This window comes from Falco punctatus (genome assembly GCF_963210335.1).
Source record: "Falco punctatus genome assembly, chromosome: 3".
NCBI classification, from domain to species: domain Eukaryota; kingdom Metazoa; phylum Chordata; class Aves; order Falconiformes; family Falconidae; genus Falco; species Falco punctatus.
In genome coordinates this window covers 18,411,081-18,436,506 of record NC_137582.1, presented here as the reverse complement: position 1 = coordinate 18,436,506, position 25,426 = coordinate 18,411,081, and the positions used below count along the sequence as shown (strand labels likewise).

Genomic DNA, 25,426 nt, shown 5'->3' with positions numbered 1-25,426 from the left:
ATACAGTGGGGGAGGTGGTGTCTATTCTTGGTTTAAAATTCTGTAGCCATATAGCTTTTCTTCTGAGGATGAGACTGACCTGTATTATGGATATCAGTTGATGCAAAGATACGAGCTTCAATTGAGAAGTCAATCAATAGTTTAGGAGTGATAAGGGAATTCTGTTCCACTCAGTATGGCAATAACTAACTTTTTTTTGTATTTCTTCAACTTGATGAACTTACTGTAAAAGAAATCAAATGTGATCATGTATTTTCTTTTTGTTCTCTTAGCTGAAACAGCCAGTGTGAGCAGCCTGAATCTGTCTAGTGGACACACAAAGCGTATTGCCTTCCTGTTTGATTCTACTCTCACTGCCTTTTTAATGATGGGAAATCTTTCACCAGTATGTCAAAATTGTTCAATGTATTATGCCAAGAATAAATATGTAGAGCTTTAAAATACTTTGACTTCAATATAATATGGTTGTAATTATTAAAAAAAGACTTGTGTTACTTGTTAAAAAATGTTTTTGCTTAATAAAACTTTACTTACCCATTCCATTCTCAAAGAATTAAGACAGTTTTGTTTTGTTACTCCAGAACTTGAAAAGTCATGCAGTCACTATGTTTGAAGTTGGGAAACTGTCGGATGAGAGTCTTGACAGCTTCTTGGTGGAGCTGGAAAAGGTAATCTGTTTGTTACATGTTTGATCAAATGCTTTTTCAGCGCTTGATGTGTTTAAAGGGCCAGAAAAAAGGCCCAGTATTTTCATTGTGTAAAACTGCTTATTTAGCAATACAACGATAAGAACAAGCACCTTACCATACTGAACCTGCTTCAGTTAAATGTTTCTTATTCACAGCATTTATTTCTGTAGTGACTTTCAGGTGCACACTGTGTATGCATATGAATGTGGTGAGTCTGGTGAGCAAACTGAGTTTGTGAACTACATTTGCCTGAGTCTGTACGTCAACACACCTGCATTAGGGCTTGTTCAATAGAAATCACTTTCTTTTTAGTAAAGTATTAATATTTTTGAAAGTCTGCATGTCATTTTTGTAGGAAAATTTGACCATTATGTCTGGAATGCTTAACCTATCCACCTTTTAAAGATAATTCTAGAAGGACAACTGTAGAATTGTGTAGGAGGACCACTGGCAATTGCTGTATCGTTGTATACCAGTCAGCATGACTGGAGGTTTAAATCCTTTAACTCAAAGACTGTGTCATAGTTCTGATTTATAGATGTTGTGTTTGTGTACTTTTTGACTGTTTGACTAGCATGGCCAAAACTCAATTTTTATTTAACAGCCTCTGCATATGAGCGGCAGGGTTGTTACTCAATTACGAAACTTTAAAATGCTGATTTGTTAATCTTTCCTTTTATGTAATTGATGCTTGTGGAAACTACCTGCCACTTGTATGCATTTATGTTTGTTTTTTTTAGGTTCAAAGCACAGGTGAAGGGGAGGCACAGCGGTACTTCGATCATGCGCTTACGCTGAGAAACACAATACTGTTTTTGCGGCATAATAAAGATCTGGGGGCACAAGCTGTACAGCCTGATCAACCAAATAATGGTACTGTGAATACTCTTGAGGAAATCCTTCTAAGTTTGTTTACTTACCTGCTGTGGGCTCAGCTTTCTGATTAAGCTGTTATTTCAGAAAGCAATTGTTTCCTACTTGTTTAAAAATAATTTGAAGCCAAAACATCACTTTTCCATCATCCTTTGAGCCTGCATTACTGGCTTTGCCTGTTGAATGACAGATCTGGTTGCCAAAGCTTGGACTTAACATCCAAAGCAATAGATTAAAGCATAATGAAGGCAGGACAAGCTGAAATTGAGGAAGAGATTGGTTTCAAATCTTGTGCTTCTGAAGGCCATGTAAAGGAGTCATTGTTTACTCAGAGTTGCTCTGTTAAATGAAACATTTTTCAAGTGGTTAAAGGGAGTGTATTCTTCTAATGGGGGTAGATTTTTTTTTTTAGATGTTTCTTACTTCCTCAGTATCTTTGCTTATTTCCTGGGCTCAGTTAGTTGGTGAGAAGCAAGCTGTAGTTCTGCCAGACAACCCTGTATGAATGAAATTGCTAAAGTTATGTACAGTTTTATTAAAATTCACCCCAATAATTCAAAACTTAATTGTGGAAAATGTTGTATTTCATGGCTTAGCAGGGGAGAATGGAAAATCTGAAATAATATCTTGGGTTGTGTGTTCAATCCTAAGTGATAATTTAAGAATCTTACACTTTCCACATAGGGTTTCCATTGGACCTCTTACGATGTGAGAGTTTGCTCGGCTTGGATCCAGCTACGTGCAGCAGAGTTCTCAACAAAAATTATACTCTGCTGGTTTCCATGGCACCACTTACCAATGAAATTCGACCTATTAGCAGCTGTACACCCCAGGTGAAAAAAATACGGGGGGTTTCCTCCCCAGTATCTAGTAATGTGGTATCTTAACAGCTTTGTTTTGGATACATCTGTGAGATGTCCCTTTCAAAGTAACTCAAGTACTGGCATGTAGAATAGTATAGCGATTCATCTAAAAGTGTTTAGTGAGGGGAAAACTTAAGTATTCACATTTGTTTCATTTATTTACCTGTTCAAGTAGTGTCAATGACAGATACTTTGTTCTTGAATTTGTAGTCATAGAAAATGCTATCACCTTTCTGTAAAGTCTTGCAATACTGGACTAAATACCTAGAATATTAGTAGCAGAGTAATACATTTGAACTCCTGTGCTGCAAAACTAGATTTATATTTCTTCAAAACTGTTGATTCATAAGTGATAGCTGTACATAAAACAGTTGCAATGTTGAGTTCTTCCTAATTTCTTGAATAACCTCTCTTCAGCATATTGGACCTGCAATACCAGAAGTCAGTTCAGTTTGGTTCAAACTGTATATTTACCATATAACTGGACAAGGACCACCTTCTCTGTTGCTCTCTAAAGGAACACGTCTTCGAAAACTTCCAGACATTTTTCAGGTATGGTATTCATGGATTTATTTTTCCTCCCTTCTCCAAATGTTTTAAAGATACTCTGTACACTATTTAGGGATGGCAGTTATGTCTCCTTGTCACAATGTCACTCCAGTGTATTGATGCCACCCCTTTCAATTTTAATGTAAAATATGCTACTGCAGTCATTGTGAATTTAAGTTTATGAGCCTATCCCTAGAGTGTGTTACAAAGATGTAGAAGACCTATATCAAAAGATAAAAACCTAGTATATTGTGCTTTTTCTAGTATCATACGAGATAGGACATCTCTGCATATATCTTTCCCTGGTTTAGAAGATGGCTAAGATGATCGCTTTCAGTTTGGCCACTATAGAAATCTGTGATTGAGGCTTTGAAGTTCTAGGCTGTAATTATCCCGTCAGTTTAAATGACAGAATAATAAAGATTGCACTAGGTTAGACAAAAGGCCTGCCTAGCCTAGTAGCCTGTATCTAGCAGTGGCTGGAAGTAGGAGGAACAAACTCAGCATGCAATACTTCTTAAGACCTTTCCAGCCCTCAGCAATGTTCTGGTCTGGAACTTCCTGATATTGCTGTATGTGATATTGCATATATAGATGTTGTGACTGGAATTCTTGTCTCTGCAGTGATCTGTTGTTCTCCTGAATTCCTTCTAGCCTTGAGTCCACCTAACTTCTTAACATCCATACAGTGCTTTGGCAAGGAGTCCCGCAAAACAGTGCAGGTGATAAAAGCATGAATAAAAGACTTCAGATGCTGCCTTCTCCCATTCTGTCACTTGAGATGCTAATAAGGACAGATGTGCCACAAAGGAGTACTGTTAGGTGTGTGTATGTTAGGCAACCCTAGGTAGAAGTGGCCATGGCAACTTCTAAACTTGCCTGAACCAAAAACCATTGTACCTATTGACTTTGATTTGAAATACTGCAGATGATTAGTAGTGTTTAGGTCTTGCTGCTCACAGCGGAATTAATAAAATAATATTGTTCAAATTCGTAATTGTAGAGAGGCCTCTACAGTTTGCATCTCATCGCTCTTGAGTAGATGCTTGAGGAGCTAAATATATTAGAACAGTAAGGAGACCTTCAGAGAGAGATGTGCATTCTTTGGGGTACCTACATCAGCAATCGTCTCTGGCTCTAGGATTTGTAGATGTATTTTCCATTCCTTAAACCTCTTTCATGTGCCCCTTCCCTTTCCAATTTCAAAAATTTGGTAGATTTAAATTTCTAAGACTTACTTTAAGACAACATAGGATTAAGTGAATCAAGGCTTCTAGAGCAGAAGGCATTTTGTAAGGCTGTGGGTGATGAGCTTGATTCAAACCTTAGTCTGTCATTAGCCTAAACTGCCAGTAAATGTATGGATTGTGCACTTTTGCTAGTAAAAGGCATTGAGTCTGTAGCCTTGGAAAAGTTCAAAACGGATTGAATCTCAGCGTGCTGACAGGTTAGGCTGTGTTGTACTAAATGATCTCACGTTCTGCAGTGTCACAAACTTGCTGGAGCTTTTTTCCTCTGCGTGTATATGTGAATGCTTCTCTCCTGCTACTGTTTTGCAGCATGACTTCCCTAGGGAACTGTCAAGATGTTTCTAGAAATCTTATGAAGGTTCAGGGGAATTCAGTCTTGAAAACTGAGAAACTAGGAAATTATTTCCTAGTCTGTTCTTTTTTCCTGTCTCTCCCCCTTGGATAGGTATTTTGGGGATTGATATATCTTTGTTTCTCTGGTGGTTTTATTTTATCCAGTTTATATTTTGCTTTCAATTTTATGCAGGTTTATTTTCATCTCCTACTTGCTGGGAGGCTGCTGTGATAGCTAGATAGCTCTACAGGAATCGATGACAGATACCTCCTGTTCAAAATAGCATCTTAACTTTGAGATTGGCAGACTTCTGTCTTTACCAGGAGTATGAACATGAGTTTGAGAGAGATGAGAACATGAGTATCCTTGGTACAGAGAATAACACTGTAGAGTTGTAGTTAGCTGTTGTGACTTCGTGATTGTAACAATATGCTCATGCCTAACTCTAGTATTTCACTTTATGTGCTTGGATAGTCCATTACTACTGTAAATATTCTTAATTTCTCTCTTCTAGGGTTATGATCGCTTACTAATAACGTCTTGGGGTCACGACCCAGGAGTAGTTCCTACTTCAAATGTGCTCACAATGTTGAATGATGCTTTAACGCATTCTGCTGTTCTAATCCAGGTACAGTGTGCTCTGTATAAATAATGAAAACACAGAATTTTTTTGAGTTAAGCTGCTACATGGTAGAGAACACTAACAATGTAGGAGAGCTACACTTTTGCCAAGAGCTGAAAAATGTTTAACTTCTCTAGCCAATGCTGCTATGATTCAGCCGTGGTTAAGGCATGGGTTTTGAACTGAATGCCTATTATGTATGCATTATTGTATTACAGGCAGATGTAATAGAGTTTTGCTAGCTAAAAATGAGGTGTGGATTTATGAGAGTAGGGATATAGGAAACTGGAGTGAAAGTGAAAAGCCCACAAGCTTTTTAGACAGCAGTAGTGTAAAGCAACAGGGAGTAGAAACTGTATTCAAGAAATGGACTTTTTTGGGGGTGCTTGGTATTTAGCTCTTACAGTAAAGTATGAGCAAAACATGTTTTTTATTACAAACAGCAGAAACAGAGTGGGTTTTTCTATTTGAGAGAAGTAAAATAGCTTCTTCTGTTTCTTCTGTTCAGCTGAACTCTCAGAATGAGTTGTTCAAATAAATAGATACTTAGTATTGTAACAAACATAGTTACACATGCTCAAAGGACCACTTGTGACAGCCTTGACTGCTCAAAAATGTTCTGTACTTAAGGGTGGAAGCTCTGTTTTGCTTCAGGAGCGCTCAGTGAATAGAAAATCAGTTTATAACCAATAATTGGAGAAAAAATCGCTCTTCTTCACTGAAGCTGAACTTTTTTGTGTTCACTCACATGCATTTAGGGGGAAGGGTGGTGTATTTTACTAAATTACTTATTTCAGCTTAGTAGGAACTTTAATGTATAAATATCTTGATCTTATTTGTTTCATCACCTTGACTGGTACTCCTTAAAAGGAAGCACAAGTAGGACTAAGATAAACTGATGAGTATATATTTTTTTTTGTTCCTAATTTAATTACTTGATGTTCAGGGGCATGGCATGCATGGAATGGGAGAAACAATGCACATACCTTTCCCATTTGATGAAGCTGAGCAGCAGGGAGGTAACTGATTGTCTTTAACATAATCTTTATAACCATTTTTAACTCTCTTGCACGTTACCTTGTGCAGTAAGGTTGCAATAAACCTTTTGATACAAATTTTCTTGGACTTACAAGTCAAGTTAGATGAGAAGATTTAAAGAATACTTAAAGGGTTGACAGGTCTGTTCTGAGCTTAGAGATAAAGTCTTATGCTAATTGGAATGTGTTTTCTGGCCTCTTCTTTCCTAGCACAGATGTAAAGTAGTAACTTCCACAAACACGTCTGGATCTTTCTTTGTGTGTACTTGCTTATTAACTAGCGAATATTTAATATATTTAACAGCATCAAGAAATCTTCTGTATGTTCTATTCAGCATATCTTAACTGTAAGACAGGTGAGACGAAAACTGAACAAACTTATCTTGATTAGTAGCACTAGGAACTATTACGGAGGCTTTTTTTCCCCAGGAAGAGCTTTGCTAGCAAAATCTCCTATTCCTTCAAAGTCTGCCTAGCTCAACTGATTTTGAAAGGCAGGAATTAACATGTTCTGAAATACTCCTTGATGAGTTAGGGCACAAGCTTTGCATAATTGAGACCATAACCTTCCCACCTGAGAGCTGCCATTAAAGTATGAATTTCCAGATACGAAATCTAAAATTATTTAAGCTACCACTTAGAAAAATCGGGGCCAACTAAAAGCAAAGCTAAACTTTCTAATTTAATTTTCACTAGGTTCAAAATGAGTTATTTTCAACAAAATGAGTTACGTTTGTTCACACTCTGAGATGTCTGTTTTCTTCCAACTTGATGCTAGGTGAAAAATCTTGAAGGCAGAATCTCTAAGTCTAGCATGAGCAACTCAGTGTTGAAACTCATTGTTAATCTCTAATATTCTATTCTAATTCTTCAGAATTTCAGATATGTGGAACATGTGTCTTGTATTGAATTTGCCATAAAAGACACTGGCACTGAAAGAGCTGGACATCTGATTCCTAGCTGAACCTTTCCATCTCTGCTGTCTGTATGTGTCTGTGTGTGTGAGAGAGATCATCTTCTGTTTGTATTTTTCTTTTTCCTTGGCTTTTTTACTGTACTGTAAAATTCCAATTAGTGCTTGGTGTGGGAAGACTGTGATCACTTAGGTGTTACCCTAGATCTACCAATGTGATCACTAACATGGAGCATAACCAGAGAGAAAAATCCAGATAAAAAAACTTAGCCTGGCCTAGAGATGAACTTACATGGTTATGGAGGAGGCTTCTTGTAAAATAATGTTGAGTATGTGTTGTTTTTCTACTAGACTTCTCTCGTGTGAACATGGGCATTCATGCGGCTTTAAAAATACTGAGAAGCAAAGTAGACTTGCAGCATTTTTGTGGCTATGTCACTATGTTGAATCCTTCAAGTCAGCACGCTAACAGAAAGCTGAGTGATGCTTCCGATGGGAGAGGTTGGTTACCAATAATTGTCTTTTTTGGCTATGTTCCCTTAATTTCAAATACAGTCATTTTAGCAAAGGTGAACAAAGGATTAAATTCTTTGGTTTGAAACTCTAAAAATTATAATCCAACACAGACAGGAACCTATTTTGAGTGTAAATCTATTGGCAGTAGGCTTACTTCCTAATTCTTCTTTGTGACTAGATCAGAAATAGCAAATACAGACTGAAAAATCACTGGACTAACAGTCAACAGAAGAAAACCAAAATTTCAAAATATTAAAAGTAAATTATGTCATTTTTATATGCCAGAACTGAATCTTTTGTAAGTGTGGTGAAGATCCTGAAGTTACTCCAATTCTAAAATGAATCGGACCCTATGTTTCTCCATATCCCTTCCTCCAGTTTTATAGCTGTAAGGTCTTTGGGCAAAGCTTGTGTCATGTTCCTTACATCAGGTGGTAACTAAATTTATATTCACCTACATGTTTATGTAAAAATTACCTTTAGGAGAGGCTGAACTAGCGTCAGGATCTGATGTAAATGGGAGCACAGAATCATTTGAGATGGTAATAGAAGAAGCCCCAACGGATTCTGCAGTCAAGCAAAGCCTTGAAGGTAAAAACATGGCAAATGGCTTGTACTGAACATTTTCAGTCCACTGGGATACCTTGTTTTTAAGGATCTTAACACGTTGTTTGGTTGTCTGGGACAAGTGCAACACCAACTGTTCTTCCTCTTTAAAATCTGGAATCCCTTAAATCTTTGAGCATTTCAGTAAATGAACTGTCTTAAAAAGAATGAACTGTCCAGTGGATCCTGCTCAGAGCTAACTGATTCTGGGGTCAATATTTTTGCTTTGTCGCTTCTTAAAATTTGGCTGTCCTTTGGTTTTCTTTCTGTAGTACCCACAACAGAACTGGAATGGGTTCCCCTGGAATTATGCTTTGGCATTCCTCTCTTCAGCTCCGAGTTGAATCAGAAGGTCTGCAGAAAAATTGCCACTCATGGATTATGTAGAAAAGAAAGGTGAGCTGTCATCTGTCAGCTACAGGCTTAACAGTTTGTATGTGTTATGTCCAGAGCTTCTGCAAAAAAACCCACCTACAACTCAATGCCTATTAAAGCAGAACTGGGCTAAGTTTCATGGAGTGCTTAATTCTAGCATGTAAGGTGGTTGCTTTTTGGCTACCAGCTATAATGTACAATGTAGTAGTCTTTAGCTGTGGTAAGATTAAGATTAGGCTGGTTTTGTAGCTTCTGCAGAGCAAAAGTTAATTCTTTGTAGTAAACTGTTTATGAACAGATCAGGAAAAAAGTACATTTGGATGCCTTCCTACTCATTTCCCCTTTCTAGCCTAGCGCAGGCTTTTTCTTTCTTCCGCCTAACTGTTTGGGGCAGGGCTTACTGGTAATGGTTTGATGTAAAATGTGTTTAGCTCTTGTGGAAATTTTCTTTGCTATTGGTATTTTATTTGCTGAGTTAGTCATGGCTTCCGATCAAGGTGTCTTCTGCTTTTTGTTTTTCATTATGAAAGATTACTTTTCAACAATGGGATTTTTGGGTTTGTTTCTTTTGTTTGGTGTTTTTTTTTTTTTTTTTTTTTTGTGTGTGTGTGGTTTGTTTTTGTTTTGTTTTTTTCCTGGGGCATGGTTCTGGAGACCAAAAGTAAGGCTGCCTGAAAACATGGCTTAAGGATTTTATTACAGTAGTTGACCTGTTTTTTAACAGTGTGTCGCTAATCTGCTTAAGTCGTGTTACCAGACTGTGCTGCATAAGTATGAGACATAATAAAGTCTAATATATTAATTTCTTATGTAAAATAGCATTTTTCAGTTGCAGTAATTTCACTTTAGTTAGTGTAAATGTCAGCTAAATGCTATTTTCCCTACCTAGACTCAAGAGCAGATGAGTGGAGCACCTCTTCAGTGATGACTATCAGGCTTTCTGTGTGAAACCTTTTAACTTTGTCACATGATGTTAGGTACTACTAGATTTACTTGTGAGCAAGTTACTATGGTGGTACTTTACTCGTAAAAATTTTTGCATCCTGGACAAAGCTTCTTCTCTTTTGTTTTTGGCAGCCTTCAAAAACTCTTACATTCCAGTAGAAAGCTGTCTCTTCAGGTCCTTAATTTTGTTCATTCATTTCAGGTAAGGAGCAGTAACCCAAATGTAAATCATTCTGATTGGTCTGTCATCCCTCTTTGCCTTTCTCCTTGCCATTCTTGGGTGTATGGAAATATACGTGGTTTGTTTTATTTGCTTTTTCTTTGAATGGTAACTGTATTAAAAGCACTATCAACCTCAAATGCTGCTGGTAGCAAAAAGTGAGTACTTCCCTATCCCTTTTCTAATATTATTTGATACTTCTCTCAACTTCCGTGGTTGCATTGTGTAATTAGTTTCATTGTTTTTTTACGGGGCTTGCACAGCACAGCAAAATTGTTCTTTGCTCCTCCAGTTGTAATGCAGCCTACTCTACTAGTTACTTGATTGATTCTTAGATATGTTAGGGAGATAATACTCCAAACCATGGATGTGCTAATCTTTTGAGATTATCTGCATCTGAAGTCCACTGTGTTCCCTTAGGAAAAAATAAAATACATGAACATGTATTTCATACCAGTTACTTTTTGTATTTGTCCGAAGATCCTCCAGAACTTGGTGTTGAATGAGTATAGATATGTAAAACTGCATACTCTGGGAGGATTTTTTTTAAGAGCATGGAGAGAGAATAGAATAGGGGTCTTGTGTATCAAGCAAGGAGCAGTGCCAGGTCTGCAGCCTTGTATAATTCTGCACGGAAGCGTATGCTAGCAAGGCATGTCCACATTTAACATGGAATCTTCTTAGCTGTGTATGACTTGTGATACTTTTCTCTAAAACCCTTATCTTTTCAGTAAGGTAAGGAACTTGTAGGTTACTTAACCAGGTAGCGTTATAGGTGGTGTGATCCTGGAATTGCCTCCTTATGAGAATGGTGGAGATTCCCAGTAGGTCTGAAGCCTCAAAACCATCTGTCAGTCTCAAGTGACTCCTGTCCTAATCTCTTAGATGATCTCTCTGAGATACACTCTCCTTGATGATGATCATAGAGATGGGGAAAAAAGAAGGTGCTGAAGTGATTCTTAAGCTGAGGAAACCAAACTTCTGGGAAATAAAACTACTCAAAATACAATCAAGTCCGTGCCTTCCAATATGTATACCTCTTAGCACGTTATGGGATAAATAGCAGTATGGTAGCTGTCCTGAAGATTTTATAGCTTTACATTCATTTTGCTAGGTCTTTCCTTCAATTTTAAGCCTTAGGCTTCCCTGAAGTTTTCTTTGAAGCCAAGTAATGCATGCACAGATGCAGCTGAGGCAACTGTATGCTTATTTCATGCTTCCCTTTTGTTTATTCCGTTTTTACTTCCATAACCATTTGGTATTTATTGGGTTAAAGTAACACACTTCAGAAACACTAAGTGTATTTGCAATTTAGATTAGCCTGTCAAATTTAGCTGTTAAATCCTTCATTGTTTGTCTTGTTTCTAAGACACTATTTCTTCCTTTTGCTTTCAGGAAGGTCTTTCAACACTGGATCAGCTCCATGATGCTGGTTCTTCCAGTTCACTTTTGCAGCCTATTTCTGCAGATATGGGTGTTCCACTTCCTGCCAAGAATCTCATGTTCAAAGAAGGTGTATTATCTGAATGGAACGGATGGGCCCCTTCCTCAGTTTTTTTCAACCACACCTAAGGAAGAGGCCAAATAGGGATTCTCATGCATTGATCACTAAATGCCTTTCTTCTATTATGGTTAATTCCTAGTGCCAACCACTAAGAAGTGTACTGCTGCTGCAGCATAACCCATGTAAAAGTAGTGTTATAAAAATGTGTCGTGTTGCAGTATTGGGGAAGTGCTTAAACAGTCTAGAACTTGTTACTCATTACTGCATATCTTGCTGCAACAGAGAGCTTTTTAGCTGTCAGCACTATTTTTATCTTGAGACAATCTTTCTTTTGTAACTAAACACGCCCTTTCTAGGCTTTCTGATGATTGTTAAATTTCTATGCTGTCACCACAAAATTGCAATAGTAGTTTTCTATGTTCGTTACTCAGACATAAATTCTGTTTAGTTTTGTACTGTATTACTGAAAGTCTTTCTGTATAAGGTAAGAGATTTGGCTCTTCCTCTGAAAGCTCAGTGATACTATCTGTTTAAAAAAAAAGTATCATGGTGATATGGGGCATTAAGAATTGTTGAATTCTGTAGTTCAGCTTAACACTGGGGCCTTGACAAATCAGTATGATGGGAAGAGATTTGATGCTCACAGGAGGCTGAGTTAGTGCAGGCTCGAAGGCCTGCTGATGGTTTAAGGCCACTTTGAAGATGTGTGGTGCACTTTCATCTCTGACAGAATTTGATGAGGTGCAGAATTACAGAAGGGCTGGAGTGGTCAGCTCTGTTCGTGTGCTTCTTCATGATAACGGATTCGTCTTGCTCTTTGTGTGAAACCAGGAGTGTCTGAGACTTGATCACACTGAGTTAGTACCTCATTGTTATTTGAAGCTGGTGATGATTGTTGTGGGAGAACTCCTTATGTCGTAAGTTGAGTTTAAGGTAGACAACTAGACCTGTCCTGTTGGTTAACGTTTGAAAGAAGAGGGCTCTTGATTTTTCAGTCACTAGCAAAGGAAGACAACAGCAGGGTATGTATAGGCAGAGACTTCTCGGAATCTGTTTTCCTTGAACCATTAGCTGCTGGTTATAACAAACATTAACAGTGAGCTGTTGCATCTAAAACCATGTTCTGGCTGTATTTATAGGGGATGATTTGTATGTAGCATGATTTCACTTTGTTTATATTAGGCATTAACAACTTCTTGCCAGCTTAAAAAAAAAGTCTGTCCTGTTTAGCACACAAGGAGAACAAGAGATGTAGAATGTTAAGACTTTTAACCCAACTGTCTAAAGTACTCTGCCAGCTCTCTTCTTTACTGGAACTGCCTTGTTTTAAATAGTCATAATTAAAAATGAGACTTAACCATCCTGTCATTGCTAGCCTACAATACGTAACGGACCAAGAATCTGTGGCACAGATGATGCTGGAAAACAGCAAGGAGAAAAAATGGCACCACTTGGGTTTGTATCCTGTTCTGTAAGACTAAGAAAAAACAGGACAGAACTTTGAAAAGGACAAATGTACCACAATAAGATAATGCAGTGGCTTCAGTTACAACTGTGAAAATTCCATTCTTTTTCCCTTTGCTTTATATACATTCCTAAAGTGTAAGTGTAGGACTTGCACTCTTAAGAAACAGAGTCTGTAGTACTTCAGTTTGTTCAGTGCTGCTTTCCTACGTCTGTTTTGGTTTTGTATTTTACCAACAGCAGTTGAACTTGCTATTCTGCCTATGTTACAGGGTTAGATTCTCTATATAAGGTTAATCACTTAACACTACAGTGACTTTTGTACTGGACGTGCATACTCTCCATAGCGTGTTTTAAGTTGCCTTATTTCCTTCAAAAGAAATTAAAGAGGAACTGAATGTCAATCTGCTAGAAATGGCAGAGGAAACATCTACTGTGAGAATTGTTGTGTGGAGATTAAGTCAATATCTAGCACTCTAGATGAACTAAGCAGTAGGTGATGGCTTACACTTTCAGTACTGTAGATGTTACTTTTAAGTGCTACAGTGAGCTGTAGTAGATGAGCTAGTTTGCTGTGTTGTATTGAATTTTGCCATGCACTATCTATACTGGTATGTTAAGTGATGATAGTGCGTTGTGTGGAAGTTTGAAATTGGATGAAAATTTCTTGTTCTCACTGCATATTCTTCGGTGTTACGAAGTGAAGGATACCCTTTGTTATTAGGTTGTCTAAAGTAGTTTCTAAATAAAAGTAGCCTGCTCCTCAGAGTTGTTTAATACCCATGAATCTTACAATGAAGGGTGAGAATTCCAGATATGTTGCGGTTTTTTCAAACTCAAGCTACTCTAATTTAGGTGCTTCAACACTAGTTTAGGGGCTTAAATGTTCAGGTCAGCATACCTGAGTTTACTGAATAGATTGCAACCAAAGAAGTCCATAAAATACCTGAAACTCGACTACAGATCCAGTGCTTGGGATGGTCCAGAGGCTTTATTCAAAGTATGGGACTTTTGTTTTAAATGTGGTGTAAAAAGATCTCAAAGATCTTCATACCAAAAGAATCTATTTTATATTGTATTGCAAATAAAGACAAATTAAATAAATTTCTTTTCTTCAGGTAGTTTTATTGACAGTGGGGAAAATCATATGCGTTACACACTGTAAAGCTGTTCTAAGTTTTTGTCTTCAGCAAGATGTTTAAGTTGTGGAAGAGCTGTTGGCTTTGTGCTCTGGCACAACCGTAGTAATACTCAGTCTAGATGGATGTACCTGAAGATGTTCAGGAGCCACTAGAAAGTGTGTTGTGTTGTGTTGAGGTTTTTTGATCATGACTTATTATTTCACAGTTCTTTTTTTTCTTTTCCCTTGTTCTCAGTTTTTCCTTTATTTTCTTGTTCAGTGTTCCAAATGGTTTGTATTTTGAAGATTTTAAAGTAGGGCTGTAACTGAATACAGTTGCGCTCTTCTAGTGTGACATTGTTAATATTATACATTGAATTGTACAAAGTCTGTGTTCAATTAAATTATTGGCACATGTAACAAATGTTTACAAATAAACTGGTGTAGGTCAAACCACGTGCAGAATCCTTCACATGCAGTAGTTTTCTTCCTGGGCACAGCACTGAAATGTCACTCTCACTGTAGTGCTCAAGACTACCAAATGTCATCAAAGTATCTTTTTCCCATGTGCATGCAGTTCTTCAGAAATGCAGTTTTATCAATGGAAACCCCTTATTTTAGCATAGTTTTCCCCACACCATAAGCTTAACCTCTAAGGAGAAGGGAAAGTACAAGAGGATGGTGTACAGCAATCTAAGCCTGTAGTGTTGGGTGTTTGAAGGCACTTGCACATGTGGGGGTCTTACCCATTTTCTTTGACTAAAGACATTTTTGACTAGGAACTTGGAAGGAATGAGATCAAAACTGTTATTTGTTTCTTTAAATTAATCCAGGCTAAGGTTTTTCATCTTAGCAGTATAACTGCAGAGAGTCTGACTGTTGGATTACAATATAAGAAAGAAATATGGACCTAGGTGGTGAAAGAAACCTAATAACGTCCTCATTGGGCTTAAATCTTCCTTTATTCGATCTCAGATTTTCTGGAAAATGTGTATGCAACTACCTCTTTTTTTTTTTTTTCTTTTTTTTTTAATCTTTCTCTTTTTTAATCCCGCTGTCCTTCCTCTTGACCCCAAGTTGTTTTGTTCAGGTCAAATACTCCAAACGCGTGCCTCTAGCTTTGTCATCGTGATAGAGCTCAAGGTTCCTTTTGGACCACACATGAAATGTATCTGGTTTTATTGTTCAGCACTTAAAGCTCATATTAATGCCCCGCCCCCCACCCCCATCCCCTGGAGCTAAGCCAAGCTTTTTAATGCTTCTGGAAGAGGGCTTTGAGCGACTTTGATAATCAAGGTCGCTTGCTTAGGAGCTACTTGGTACAAGGTGCCTTTTGGAAATGGTGAGCTGGGGCTAGGCAGGCTCTGGGAGTTGGTCTTGCGCAGAAACACAAAGTACTTGTGGGGCTGGAATGAGGGATGCAGCTCGGTGTTCTGTCTTGTACACGTGGAGCTGAACGGTGTTGCATGGTGTGCTTAAGTCTTCCAAACCTGAATCACTATCTTCAGTAACAGGCTTAAGGGTTGCGGGTAACTCCTTGTATGCTTGATTCTTTTGTTAGGTGATTCTGCACAGCTCACAAAAGTGAATCAAAAGAATCGCTGTGTGAATAGGATGTCGGAGGCATTAGTTTATGATAGCTTTCATGAATACGATGTTGGATTCTTGCAAATTAATGGAGACCTATATTGTTTATATAGGTTTAAATTGTCTCTTTACATTGTGGATATATGTCATGTATCTCTAAGCTCCTGCTCTCCATCCTTTGTTTTCCATTCCACCCTCCCAACCAAAGAAAACTATTGTTCCAAGTCTAAGCAGAACTGTGAAAACCTCAAAATAGGTGGACAAGTGACCCGTGTTTTCTCCCAACATTTTTTCTATACTACAGCAATATAATTTCTTACAATTCCTTATTTATTGTCATCTTGTGTTGTCTTACAAACAACACACACCCCAACAAAGGATATAAGGAAACTTTTTTTTTTTTTTGGCAATTAAGGCAGTGAAGGGCTGGTGCAGTCTCCGTCTGTGGAGGTTTTAAAAAGCAGACTAGATAAAAAGCCCTGAGCAACCTTACCTGACCTCGTGGCTGCCTTTGCTCTGAGCAGAAGATTGGACTGCAGACTGCCTGAAGTCCTTTTCAACCTCAGTTATTCTATGCTTCTGGTCATAAAATGCATGGAGGGATTTTAGACACTTGTTTTTAGGTAGGACAGGGTCAAACGCTAGACAAAATTCAGATTGTGGGTTTGAAGAACACTAGTATAGTGGAACGTACAGCCAGTAATACAACAACAAATTTTTGTGAAACTAGTTCATCACTACTAGCTGCCAGCGTTAGACCAGCTTTATGAATGCGGTGTTTGTGTGGTACCAGCTGCATGGAAGCAAACGAACCAGCGACAAGAAAACTTGATGGCAGCAAGAATGCTGGGACTAGAGCCCAGGGCAGCAGCAACAGGTGGAGGACTGAGACCTTGGAGAAGAGGGTGGATGGAGATGGGAGGGTGACGCTGCAGAGAACGGTAGCAAGGAGGCACGTGGCCACAGCAACTTGTAGGTTGTGGAAGTGCTTCCAGGTTCTGTTTTACCTGCTGGTGCCTGGTATGGGGGGATTTACTGCTTTCCTGGTCCAGAAGCACTGAACAGCTTCTGTGGCCTCAAGCTCTGGGTGTGAGTTTTGCTGCTGAGAAACATACATCGCTGCTTGAGCTGTAGCTGTCAAGCCTCAGTGAGTTTTGATTTCTGTTACGTAGGTTAGCGCAGAAAGGTTTTTGTGGTTGTTAATGGGCAGCTAATTTTCTAACCTCAGAGGTGGATGCTTTTTTATTGACTTTTCTGTTTGGGTTTTTTTCCCCCCACATGTGAAAGAGGGGAATACTAATGAACTGGCCGCATCCTTTATTTCTAGGTGTGGTGTGCCTGTAGCAGACATCCCAGCAGGAAAAAAGCACCGTGACAAGCAGAAGGATCTGTTGCAGGGCTTTCATAGGTTGTTCTGTTGTGTCTTCTGAGTTGCTTCTGTGTTGTACGAATCACAGATACTATCACTTCAAAACAGTGGTTTCTGTGTTTGTCTTGTTTCAGCCTATTTGCCATTTTGTTTGTAAATGGTAAGGGTTTAGTTCTGTTATGGTCTATATTGTTATAGGACTTGAACTTGTTTTTCCTGGGCTGTAGCTTTTGCTTGCTTTCCTTCTATAGACAAAAAATGGATCACATTTTCTGCGATGCCCGCTTTCTTGATATTTTCTGGTGGGCTTTTGTGCTGCAGCCTCAGCTTTTTACCTGTGGCTAGCCTACGTGTCCCTCTCAATTGCTTTACGCTGCATTTATTGTACTCGTGCAAAATCTAACCTATCTCTGCTTATCTTTCCTGTTATTAATAATGTTCACTTGTGTTTTTCCTTTTGTAAAGCCTTTGGCAAACTGAAAGCTTTCTTACATTGCCGTTAATGCATAAAATCCCATATGGGGGTGGGGGGGACCTATGTTCTTTTGCTTTCCATCACGGTACACATGGGCTTTCATGCTGAGCCATGAGTCCCCTGCTTATGCCATCTGTTTGAAGGGTAGCATTGCCTACACTGATAGCACTAAATTTCTCCGAGTTACCTGGGCCTTTACTTCCAAGAAGCTGTGGAGTTCAGACATGGATTCTGATTGAATGATTTGTCTTGGCGAGACACTGTTTCGTTGTTTCTTCAATTAGTAAGTGTGCTTCTTCAAAAGCTGCAGGACAGTGGGGTCCCTTGACCTGGAAAGAGAAAGATTTAGAAACAATGGGAAGAATTAAGTCACTTGTCAGGAATGAAATGTTCCGTGTGACATCGATGCTGAGCTTGTGGTGTTTGTAAGCTGTTCTGTAGCATATATAGCCTGTGACGTGTCTAGTGTGTATATGAGCCCTGAGGTTTAGTAAATAGTCTTGGCCCAGCATTGTTGACTGAAAAGAGTTGTTGCAATAGAAGGAATATATTCAAGTGGGCAACAGAAATGAAAATGGAAAGAAGCAAATGGTGAGAAGGAGGAAGGAATAGTAGTCTAGAAGAAGTGCTGGGGAAGGAGGGTAAGTGTCTGTCTGACCTGTTATATCCTAGAGCTCGCTCTTACAGAGTAGAGGAATGGCAACACCTTCTAATTATAGGTCCTCAGGGGACCATTTCTACCCCCCAAAAACCAGGGAAGAAGTTAGACACAGAAATGAGCGGTGCCAGGGCTGTAAACAGACTGGGAAGCAGGGAGTAGAAATAGGATTGGAAAGCATTCTTATAGCTTATTTTTCCATCTCTCTGAGCTCCTTCAAATGATCAGCATGAATTTGCCTGGATTGTATTTTCACCCAGTGTATAAAAACAAAACATGTTTTAAAAATGAGCATGAGGTGTTAATAACTTTTTTTTTTTAATTTAAATGAGATCGTGTAGCTGTCATACTCTGAAATCCCATGTTTAACTGGACTGTACAATGTGATGTAGTAGATTGAGGTTTCTAGACACACAAATGTCTTTCCTCTAGGTGTCAGCACTTCTGTTGTTATCGTCTTGACCTCTAGCAACAGGCAGCATCAGCAAAAAAACAGTGGATTTGTGTGTGTGTGTGTTTTTTTTTAATTAAAAGTATTATTTAAGTGGATGCTCTTTGCTAGTGAATACTGCTGAAGTATGACAGTTTTATATAACCGACAGGCAGAACTCTCCTTACTGGATAAAGAGGCTTCAGAAAACAGACTTGGTTAAAATGTTACTTGCAGAATATCATACAGCTGTTTATAAAACTATCTAAATGATAGGCCTAGGCCTTTGGCAAATATTGACATGACAAATGATATTCATCAGTTGTAATGAGCTTGGTGGTTCTGTAAGCGTTGCCATCTATGACAGCATCTCCTAAGTTAAGCATTAGCTCCAGGTTGGCCAAGTTCTGGCTTCTGAAGCAGAGCCAGGGAACCTCTGAGAGCAGGATGGGGTGTAGGACTTTGTTACTACTTATGTGCAGCTGGGTCACGTTCGCGTTTGTTCATCTGCTGTAAACCCAGCAAGGGCAGACTTAGGCTAACTCTGCTTTCCTGGAGGACTGGAGTCCCTCTCTGGAAAGGCGGTTCAGTGCTGAGTGGGACTCAAGTGTCTGAGCAGCCTGGGGAACTGGGGTCTGAGACACCTTAGGAGCAGGAGAAGGAATGTGATTTTAGCTCAGTGCTGTTTATTTATTTATTTTTTTTTTATAACTGGTTTGGAGGGTGGAAGAATGAATTTGAAACATCTATTTAATGCGTAGATAGAAAATCGTTGTGAAGCATCTTCTTTCTTGGATCTGGTGCTCTCTCAGATACCTGGCAAGTCTGACAGTGCTAGCATACAGCCACTTGATTCAGAAATACACTTGGGATTTGTGTTCAGAAGCCTACTGAAGCTTGGTTTTTTAGCGTTCCTTGTACTTCTTGCTCTGCTTTGATCCTGGATAGCAATTTGTCTAGGCTGTGCCTGTACTTCTGACCTTGTGAATTACTTGGAGAGCTCTTTTTTCCTTGGCATGTGCTTCCAAGGCAGTGTGATAAAGTATTATTAGCTGGATGTCTATGTGTCTGTTTCTGAAGTATTAGTTTATTTGGCTAACAAATCTGATTGTGTTGGCTCATATTCTTCATTAGACCAATATTTCTTCCTAGAGAGCTGATTTTACAACTATGTAGAGTATGTCCCGAGGGGACTGAATAGATGTCAGTGACAACACTGAAGGTTTATCCATGGTAACACGGTGATAATATTTCAGAAGGGGGAAGGAGATACTGCATTTTCACCTCCGCTTTTCAGAGCAGATGCATCTCAAATCCGTTATTAAACAGATGGCAGGATCTGTAATTGGAGTGCTCTGTATGCTTGTCTTCAGGCTAGCTGTACAGGAGGTGAAGGTGCCGTGGGGTACGAGTGAAGCAAGATGAAATAAAATAGACCCAATTCCTCTGGACAAGATGGTCTGGAGGTTATGATTTGACTTGAGTTCATGTATTGAAATAGTGAATTTACGTCAAGCCTGCAGACTGAGTTGAGCCAGCTCCTGGGGACATCACTAAGCTTGTGAGGAGAGTTGGGCAAAGGCAGCCAGCCTCATGCAAAAACTGTCTCAGCAGCAGCAGAGAGCTTGGCCTTGGCTACACAACATACCCACGAGGCTGTGTAAATACACAAGGTGCCTGAATCTACCTCCACTTACGAGTGAGACACACCCAGGTCGATCAGCTTGTGCCAAAGCAGAAGACTGTGAGCAGCTGCATGTGGGCACCTTCTCTGCACCTTTGTGTAAACTTGCGCTTTAGACCAGCAAAACTGGAACTGGCAGGGACTTTTTTGATGAGCAGTCCTGGGTAGAAAGTGCTGATTTGCTGAAAGGGAGCTTCATGGGCCCAAGATGCCTGTGTATGTGCAACCCACCCTTTTTTCCCCCTGTAGCAGAGGTATGTCTATAATTGTGTATATATACATAGAGGTATGTATATAATTCATATAAATAGCGGCATGTAATGGAAAGAAACCCTATAGCCCACAATTAGGAAAAAAAAATTATTAAGCATCCCATGTAGAAGAACTGTTTATGCTCTGAGTTGGGTAGAACAGCTGCTTTTTCTGTATCAAGGGAGTAATATAAATACTGCTTTCTTAGGATGCAGAACAAACCGTTACTTCTTTCATAAACTGATTTTTAACTCCCAGCCAGTGGTACCACTGTGCTGCTGATACTGGAAAAGTACCAACTGCTGCCTGGCAGGGTTTTAATAGGATGCAAACAGGCAGGGCTTCTGCAATCCAACAGAGAGCAGTCTTGCATTTAAAAAAATGAGACAGTAATCTATTGCACAGAAGTACTGTTGTACCTGCTCCTTCTCAGTTAGGAGTAGAGCAGCTACCCAGAAGCTCTTGATTTTAGAAAAATAGGTTTTTCTGAACAGGCTTTCTCCCCTTGTATCCCTATTCCTGGTTGAATCTCCATCTGCAGAGGGTGGATGAGCTTGTTGTGAGGGTACCAAGTTTCTGACTGCCGATCCTGGCTTGGCTTCCTGCCTTTCCTTTGTCTTTGTGAGTGCTACAGGGCACAAGTGGCTTCTTGACGTGTGCTGGTGCAGGGTCCCTACCCCGGGGGACGTGTCGGCGTGGTGTGCCTGGCTGTCTGCAAGCCACGTCCCCGCTTGGCTGGCTGCCTTTTCTCAAAGACGATGAGTTTGTGCTGTTCAAACAGCCCAGCTGCCAACCTCTTCATGCTTGCTTGCAGTCAGCATGCATGCATCCATGGGGCAAAAACCATCGCTCCCTTTGTGCTTAAAAGCAACCCCTGGACCACTTCAGCAATGCAGCCCAAGCAGATGCCCCTAAAGCAGTTTCATCCCTGTGTCCAACCCCTTTGGACCATCCTGCATTAGCAAAGCACGGCTGGATTCCCTGCGGCTCTCGCAGTGGGGTAGGTGGGGGGGGGGGTGGCTCGTTGCACACCCAAGGTGGTGGTGGCACAGTGTGAGGGATTATTTTATGTCATTTGTAGGCAGGTGTCCCCCAGGCTCCGCGTTATGCTTTGCTTTTGTGGGCCAACAGTCAGACGTACAGTCGGGTAATACTTTGTGTGAGGAGGGAAGGAGAGAGAGGAAGAAATGATTCTTAGCGTGTAGATCTTGTTAGACGCTAAGGAAAAAAAAACCTTAAAGATTTTTAATGCTCTTAATAGATTTCCATTTGCTTGAATAGAGAAGAGCTCAGGTGGATTTCTTAAAATATTTAGAGGGTAAGTTTAGTTTGATTAAAGCCTATATGGTCTGCCACTGAAGAAAGTTGCTATAATGGAAAAAAATCTCCTGAGATAATTAGTCTGTGCTGAGATCAGTTAGCAGCACTGGTGGGATGATTCAAAGGAAGGAGCCTGACCCTGGAGTACCTCTGGGCTCGTAGCAGGGCTGAGGGGGAAGAAGAGGAGAAATAGGTGGTACCATGCGACTGAGAGGGCTCACAGGAATTTTATTGCTATAGCTCCTTCTTTGCTGTACCGGGACTGCTGGGCTAGGATTGCTCTTGCAGATTTTTCCATTCTATTTCCTCTGGCTCTGCTGTCAAACCCACAATAGTGACATTGCTTCATGTCGCTATTCCAGCATCTAACAGCTCCTTGGGAAGGGTTTTTCCCCATGACAGAGCCGTGCTGTGTCTGTCAGCTGAGGCTCCTGCCTGTACCTTGCTGCACACCTCCCCTTCCCACTCGCAGCGCCTTTGACAAGCTGGATGAGAAGACATGGTGATGAAATGTGTCCCAAACTGCTCCTGAACATCTCAAGAGTCCTGTCATCTCAGATGACTTCAGAAAGGTCTGTGCAGGGATGGGAGGCCACTGAGGTACCAGTGAGAGGGCTCTGATAGAGCTGTACTGTCTCTGCAAGAAGAAACTGAAGTTTCTGCAAGAAGTCTCCTGAAGGTATGCAGTGATGACGGAGTCTTTCAGAGCTGCCAAGCTGTATGTAGCTGTTACATTTGAAAGGATTGCTCCATGCACGAGAAAAATGAAGACCTATATTGGCAGAAGCCTTGCAAAGTGTTAGAAGACATGGAGGGTTACATGTGGGGGAAAAAAATGCAGCAAGCTTTTTTTTTTTTTTTAATGCTGTGGACTTCTTTGAACTTGCATTGTGTTTGTGTCACTGAAATAAATCTTTTCAATCGTAAGTGCTATAAAGTTTAATTTTTCTAGAGCAGGGAGTTGAATGGCATCTCAGGAAGAGAGTAATTATGCTTCAAAGCTGAGACATCATTTGGAATAGGGTTATTTTTAATCTGGGATTAGGTGACCCCATGGGGGTTATACTGGTGTATCTGAGCTGCCTGAATGCTCTGCTGTAGTATTGCTTGCCCCTACCTCTGCCCTCGTGTGGTTTTGCATGTTTCACCTGCTTAAAGTTTGCTTTGTGATATGTTACAGTCCCTGGGGTTTAAAAGTAGGAGCTAATTTAATAGCAAGCTTCAAACTGCTGAGTAAATTTTACATGCGCATGAAAGGAAAAATGACAGAAAATCTTCAAATGCTTAAAAGTAGTCATCAGATCAGCTTACCCATCGAATAAGGTGGTTTTTTTTTAATCACCATATATGTCTGGTAAATACTGTAGCTATCCTGTGGGGTCAGGCTTAGCTTGGATAGAAAAAAGAAAAAAAAAAAGATTTTGCAGAACTGGGCTCCTACCTCCAAACTAGTTTTGACTTTTGCAGATAAATTTATTGGCATATGGGATGCAACCAGCCCTTTCTGCCTCCTGTCCCCTGTTCCTCAGCAAATTTCTGCCCTGGGGAGCTCTTGCAGAGGTTGGACAAAGCAAAGCTGCTCTGCAGGGGCCCTTTTCTGTGCAGAGACTTGTCCAGCCCAGCAGATTGCAGTCTGATTTAAAGGATTATTAAGAAGGTGGCTTCAGCTCCTGAGATCACGTGGTTTATAAATCAAAGCAGTGGGGTGGCTGAAGTTGTGGCCAGCTGGGGCTTGGTGGCAGTGGCTTTGTGGATGTCGTGGCCACAGTTGACTGCCACGGTTGAGATGTGCAGAGGCTGAGCGTGTTTCTGTTCTTGTTCATTTTTTTACAGTCTTTTATTTTAAAAACGTTTAGAGGAGAAGGGGAGGGAATGGTCTATGACACTGCAGTGTCCCTGGATATCACTTCCCACTTGGGAACATTACATGAGAGCTTTGGTTTTTTATAGCCGCTCCAGTAAGCCAGTTTGCTGTCTTCGCTTCTCAGAACCCAACACGTGTACAGCGGTGGGATGAAAAGGTTTCATCTTGTGTTTAATCAAAAGCCTAGCAGAAATTGTAAATCCCCATTCTGAGCATGGTTCACGTATATTTAAAATGTCCACTGCGAGGATGTATACATCTTGTCTCCTTGCTGTGATCCTGTAGCCAGATACCTCATGGTCCCCTGGTTTCAAAATCCAGTCCCAGGAAAGTGCTTTCTCGAATTATCCAGAGCTATAATGTGTTTACAGGCTCGTCTCACTTTACCCTGACAAAATGGTCAAAATTTGCATTTGTGGAGCGCTGTGCAATTCTGTTCTGCCCTGACGTGAATGATTGGCACTGGTGGTTTGTACTGGGGTTGAATTAGATTCATTTGCTGACTTACTGCTTTGCAGGACAATGAAACCAGAGTGGATTTATTTTTTCCTATGGTAGGTGCGGGGTGAGCTCTGCTTCTTGCTGCCTTTGGAAACATCATGCTTTAGAGCAACTGTGGGAAACAATTGAAAGCAAATTTACTTACAGCCAATCAGTTTGAAAAGGCTGTGGAAATTGATGCTGGTTATTTTCAGGAGGAAAGGTGTTGCCACCAACTGTAGCATGAATTTCTTTGTCTTGGGCTTTCTAAAAGAAGCTCTGCCAAGGTTGAGCAGGGGTATAAGCAACATGGGTGTAAAAAGGAGGGGTGACACACATCTGATGTATAGTTTGTAGGAATGTGGAGCTTCTCCCTGATGTCCCCAAGACCTTGCAGTACTTGTTTTATCTCAGCAGACTGAGGTGCTTTAGGAGGAGGAGTGTCCTTCCCTGGGAGGGCACTTCTGTATGGTGTCAGGGTGTCAGACCTGGCTCCGGGTGAGAGGCTGAGCACCGTGTCTGTAGCCTGGGACCACAGGGAGCTGAGGGAGAAGGTGGTGGCATTTTTTGCAGCCCCCCTTTGCCCGCCGCTACTTTCGCAGGTGAAGAAACAACAGGTTACACTGAGCACAGAAGCTCAGCTTCTGACGCCAGTGCTGCTGCTGGCTCCCACCAGGCCTTTGCCAGTTGCTTCCCTGCCTCTTCTCTTGTCAGCGAGGTGCAGATCCAATATCGCCTGCCTCGCCAGGGGGGCCATGAGAACTTGCTGCTGTCACCTCTGCAAAATCTCTCGTGGAGGAGATGGGTGCTGCGAGAGCGTTTCTGTTGCCGCAAGTGCAGTGGCGGGAGCCCGGCTGAATGCGGTGCACGCTTGTGCTTCCCGGCACAGCTGGTGCCTGCCGGGTCCTTGCACCGGCTGTGCTGAGCTCCCTTCTGCCAGGGTTAAGCTGCAGGAAAGCCGCTGGCTTAAATCTGGCTTATCTTAGGTCTTTGTGATTTCCCCAGCAGGTTCAGTTTCCTTCCTTCAGAGGACTTCAGTAAGGCAGCGTGTGGGGAGGCTGGGCTGGAAGGCTTAGCAGCGTGCCTGAGCACCCTGATGTATTTAATGTGCCAATCTAATATGCTTAATGCGCAGCTCATGAGGACTAGCTGGGGTTAGGTGCATCTCCAGCCTGAGGACAACTAGCCAGGTGACTGTAGTGTTCTTGCACCCTGTTGGTCAGTTGGTCTTGTATTGCCTGACTGATAAACTGTCACGGCATCGTGGAAGCAACGTACACTGCCCTTTGCAGGTGCTTTCTCGTTTTGTCACCCGCGAGCTACTTTGCTTTTTAATGTAGCCGTGCACTTCCCAGTTATGATTGTGGAAGAAAATACGGCGATGCAGTTTGTTAACCCAATCTTTCTGCATCTCTGTCGTGTTACTC

The 25,426-nt window shown here is 40.6% G+C and overlaps 1 protein-coding gene across 1 annotated transcript in view; it reads left to right on the top strand.

Moving 5' to 3' along the window:
* The window catches only part of FAM91A1 (family with sequence similarity 91 member A1), a 37,238-nt gene extending 14,656 nt beyond the window's left edge, over nt 1–22,582 (top strand). Inside the window, exons 13-24 of the mRNA XM_080381751.1 lie at nt 273–385; nt 582–668; nt 1,430–1,562; nt 2,247–2,395; nt 2,843–2,977; nt 5,073–5,186; nt 6,127–6,199; nt 7,482–7,631; nt 8,130–8,237; nt 8,525–8,648; nt 9,705–9,774; nt 11,188–22,582. Of these exons, the coding sequence (XP_080237877.1) occupies nt 273–385; nt 582–668; nt 1,430–1,562; nt 2,247–2,395; nt 2,843–2,977; nt 5,073–5,186; nt 6,127–6,199; nt 7,482–7,631; nt 8,130–8,237; nt 8,525–8,648; nt 9,705–9,774; nt 11,188–11,364 (1,433 nt within the window). The 3' untranslated portion in view covers nt 11,365–22,582. The remainder of the gene's footprint in view (nt 1–272; nt 386–581; nt 669–1,429; nt 1,563–2,246; nt 2,396–2,842; nt 2,978–5,072; nt 5,187–6,126; nt 6,200–7,481; nt 7,632–8,129; nt 8,238–8,524; nt 8,649–9,704; nt 9,775–11,187) is intronic.
* The last annotated feature ends 2,844 nt before the right edge of the window (nt 22,583–25,426 follow it).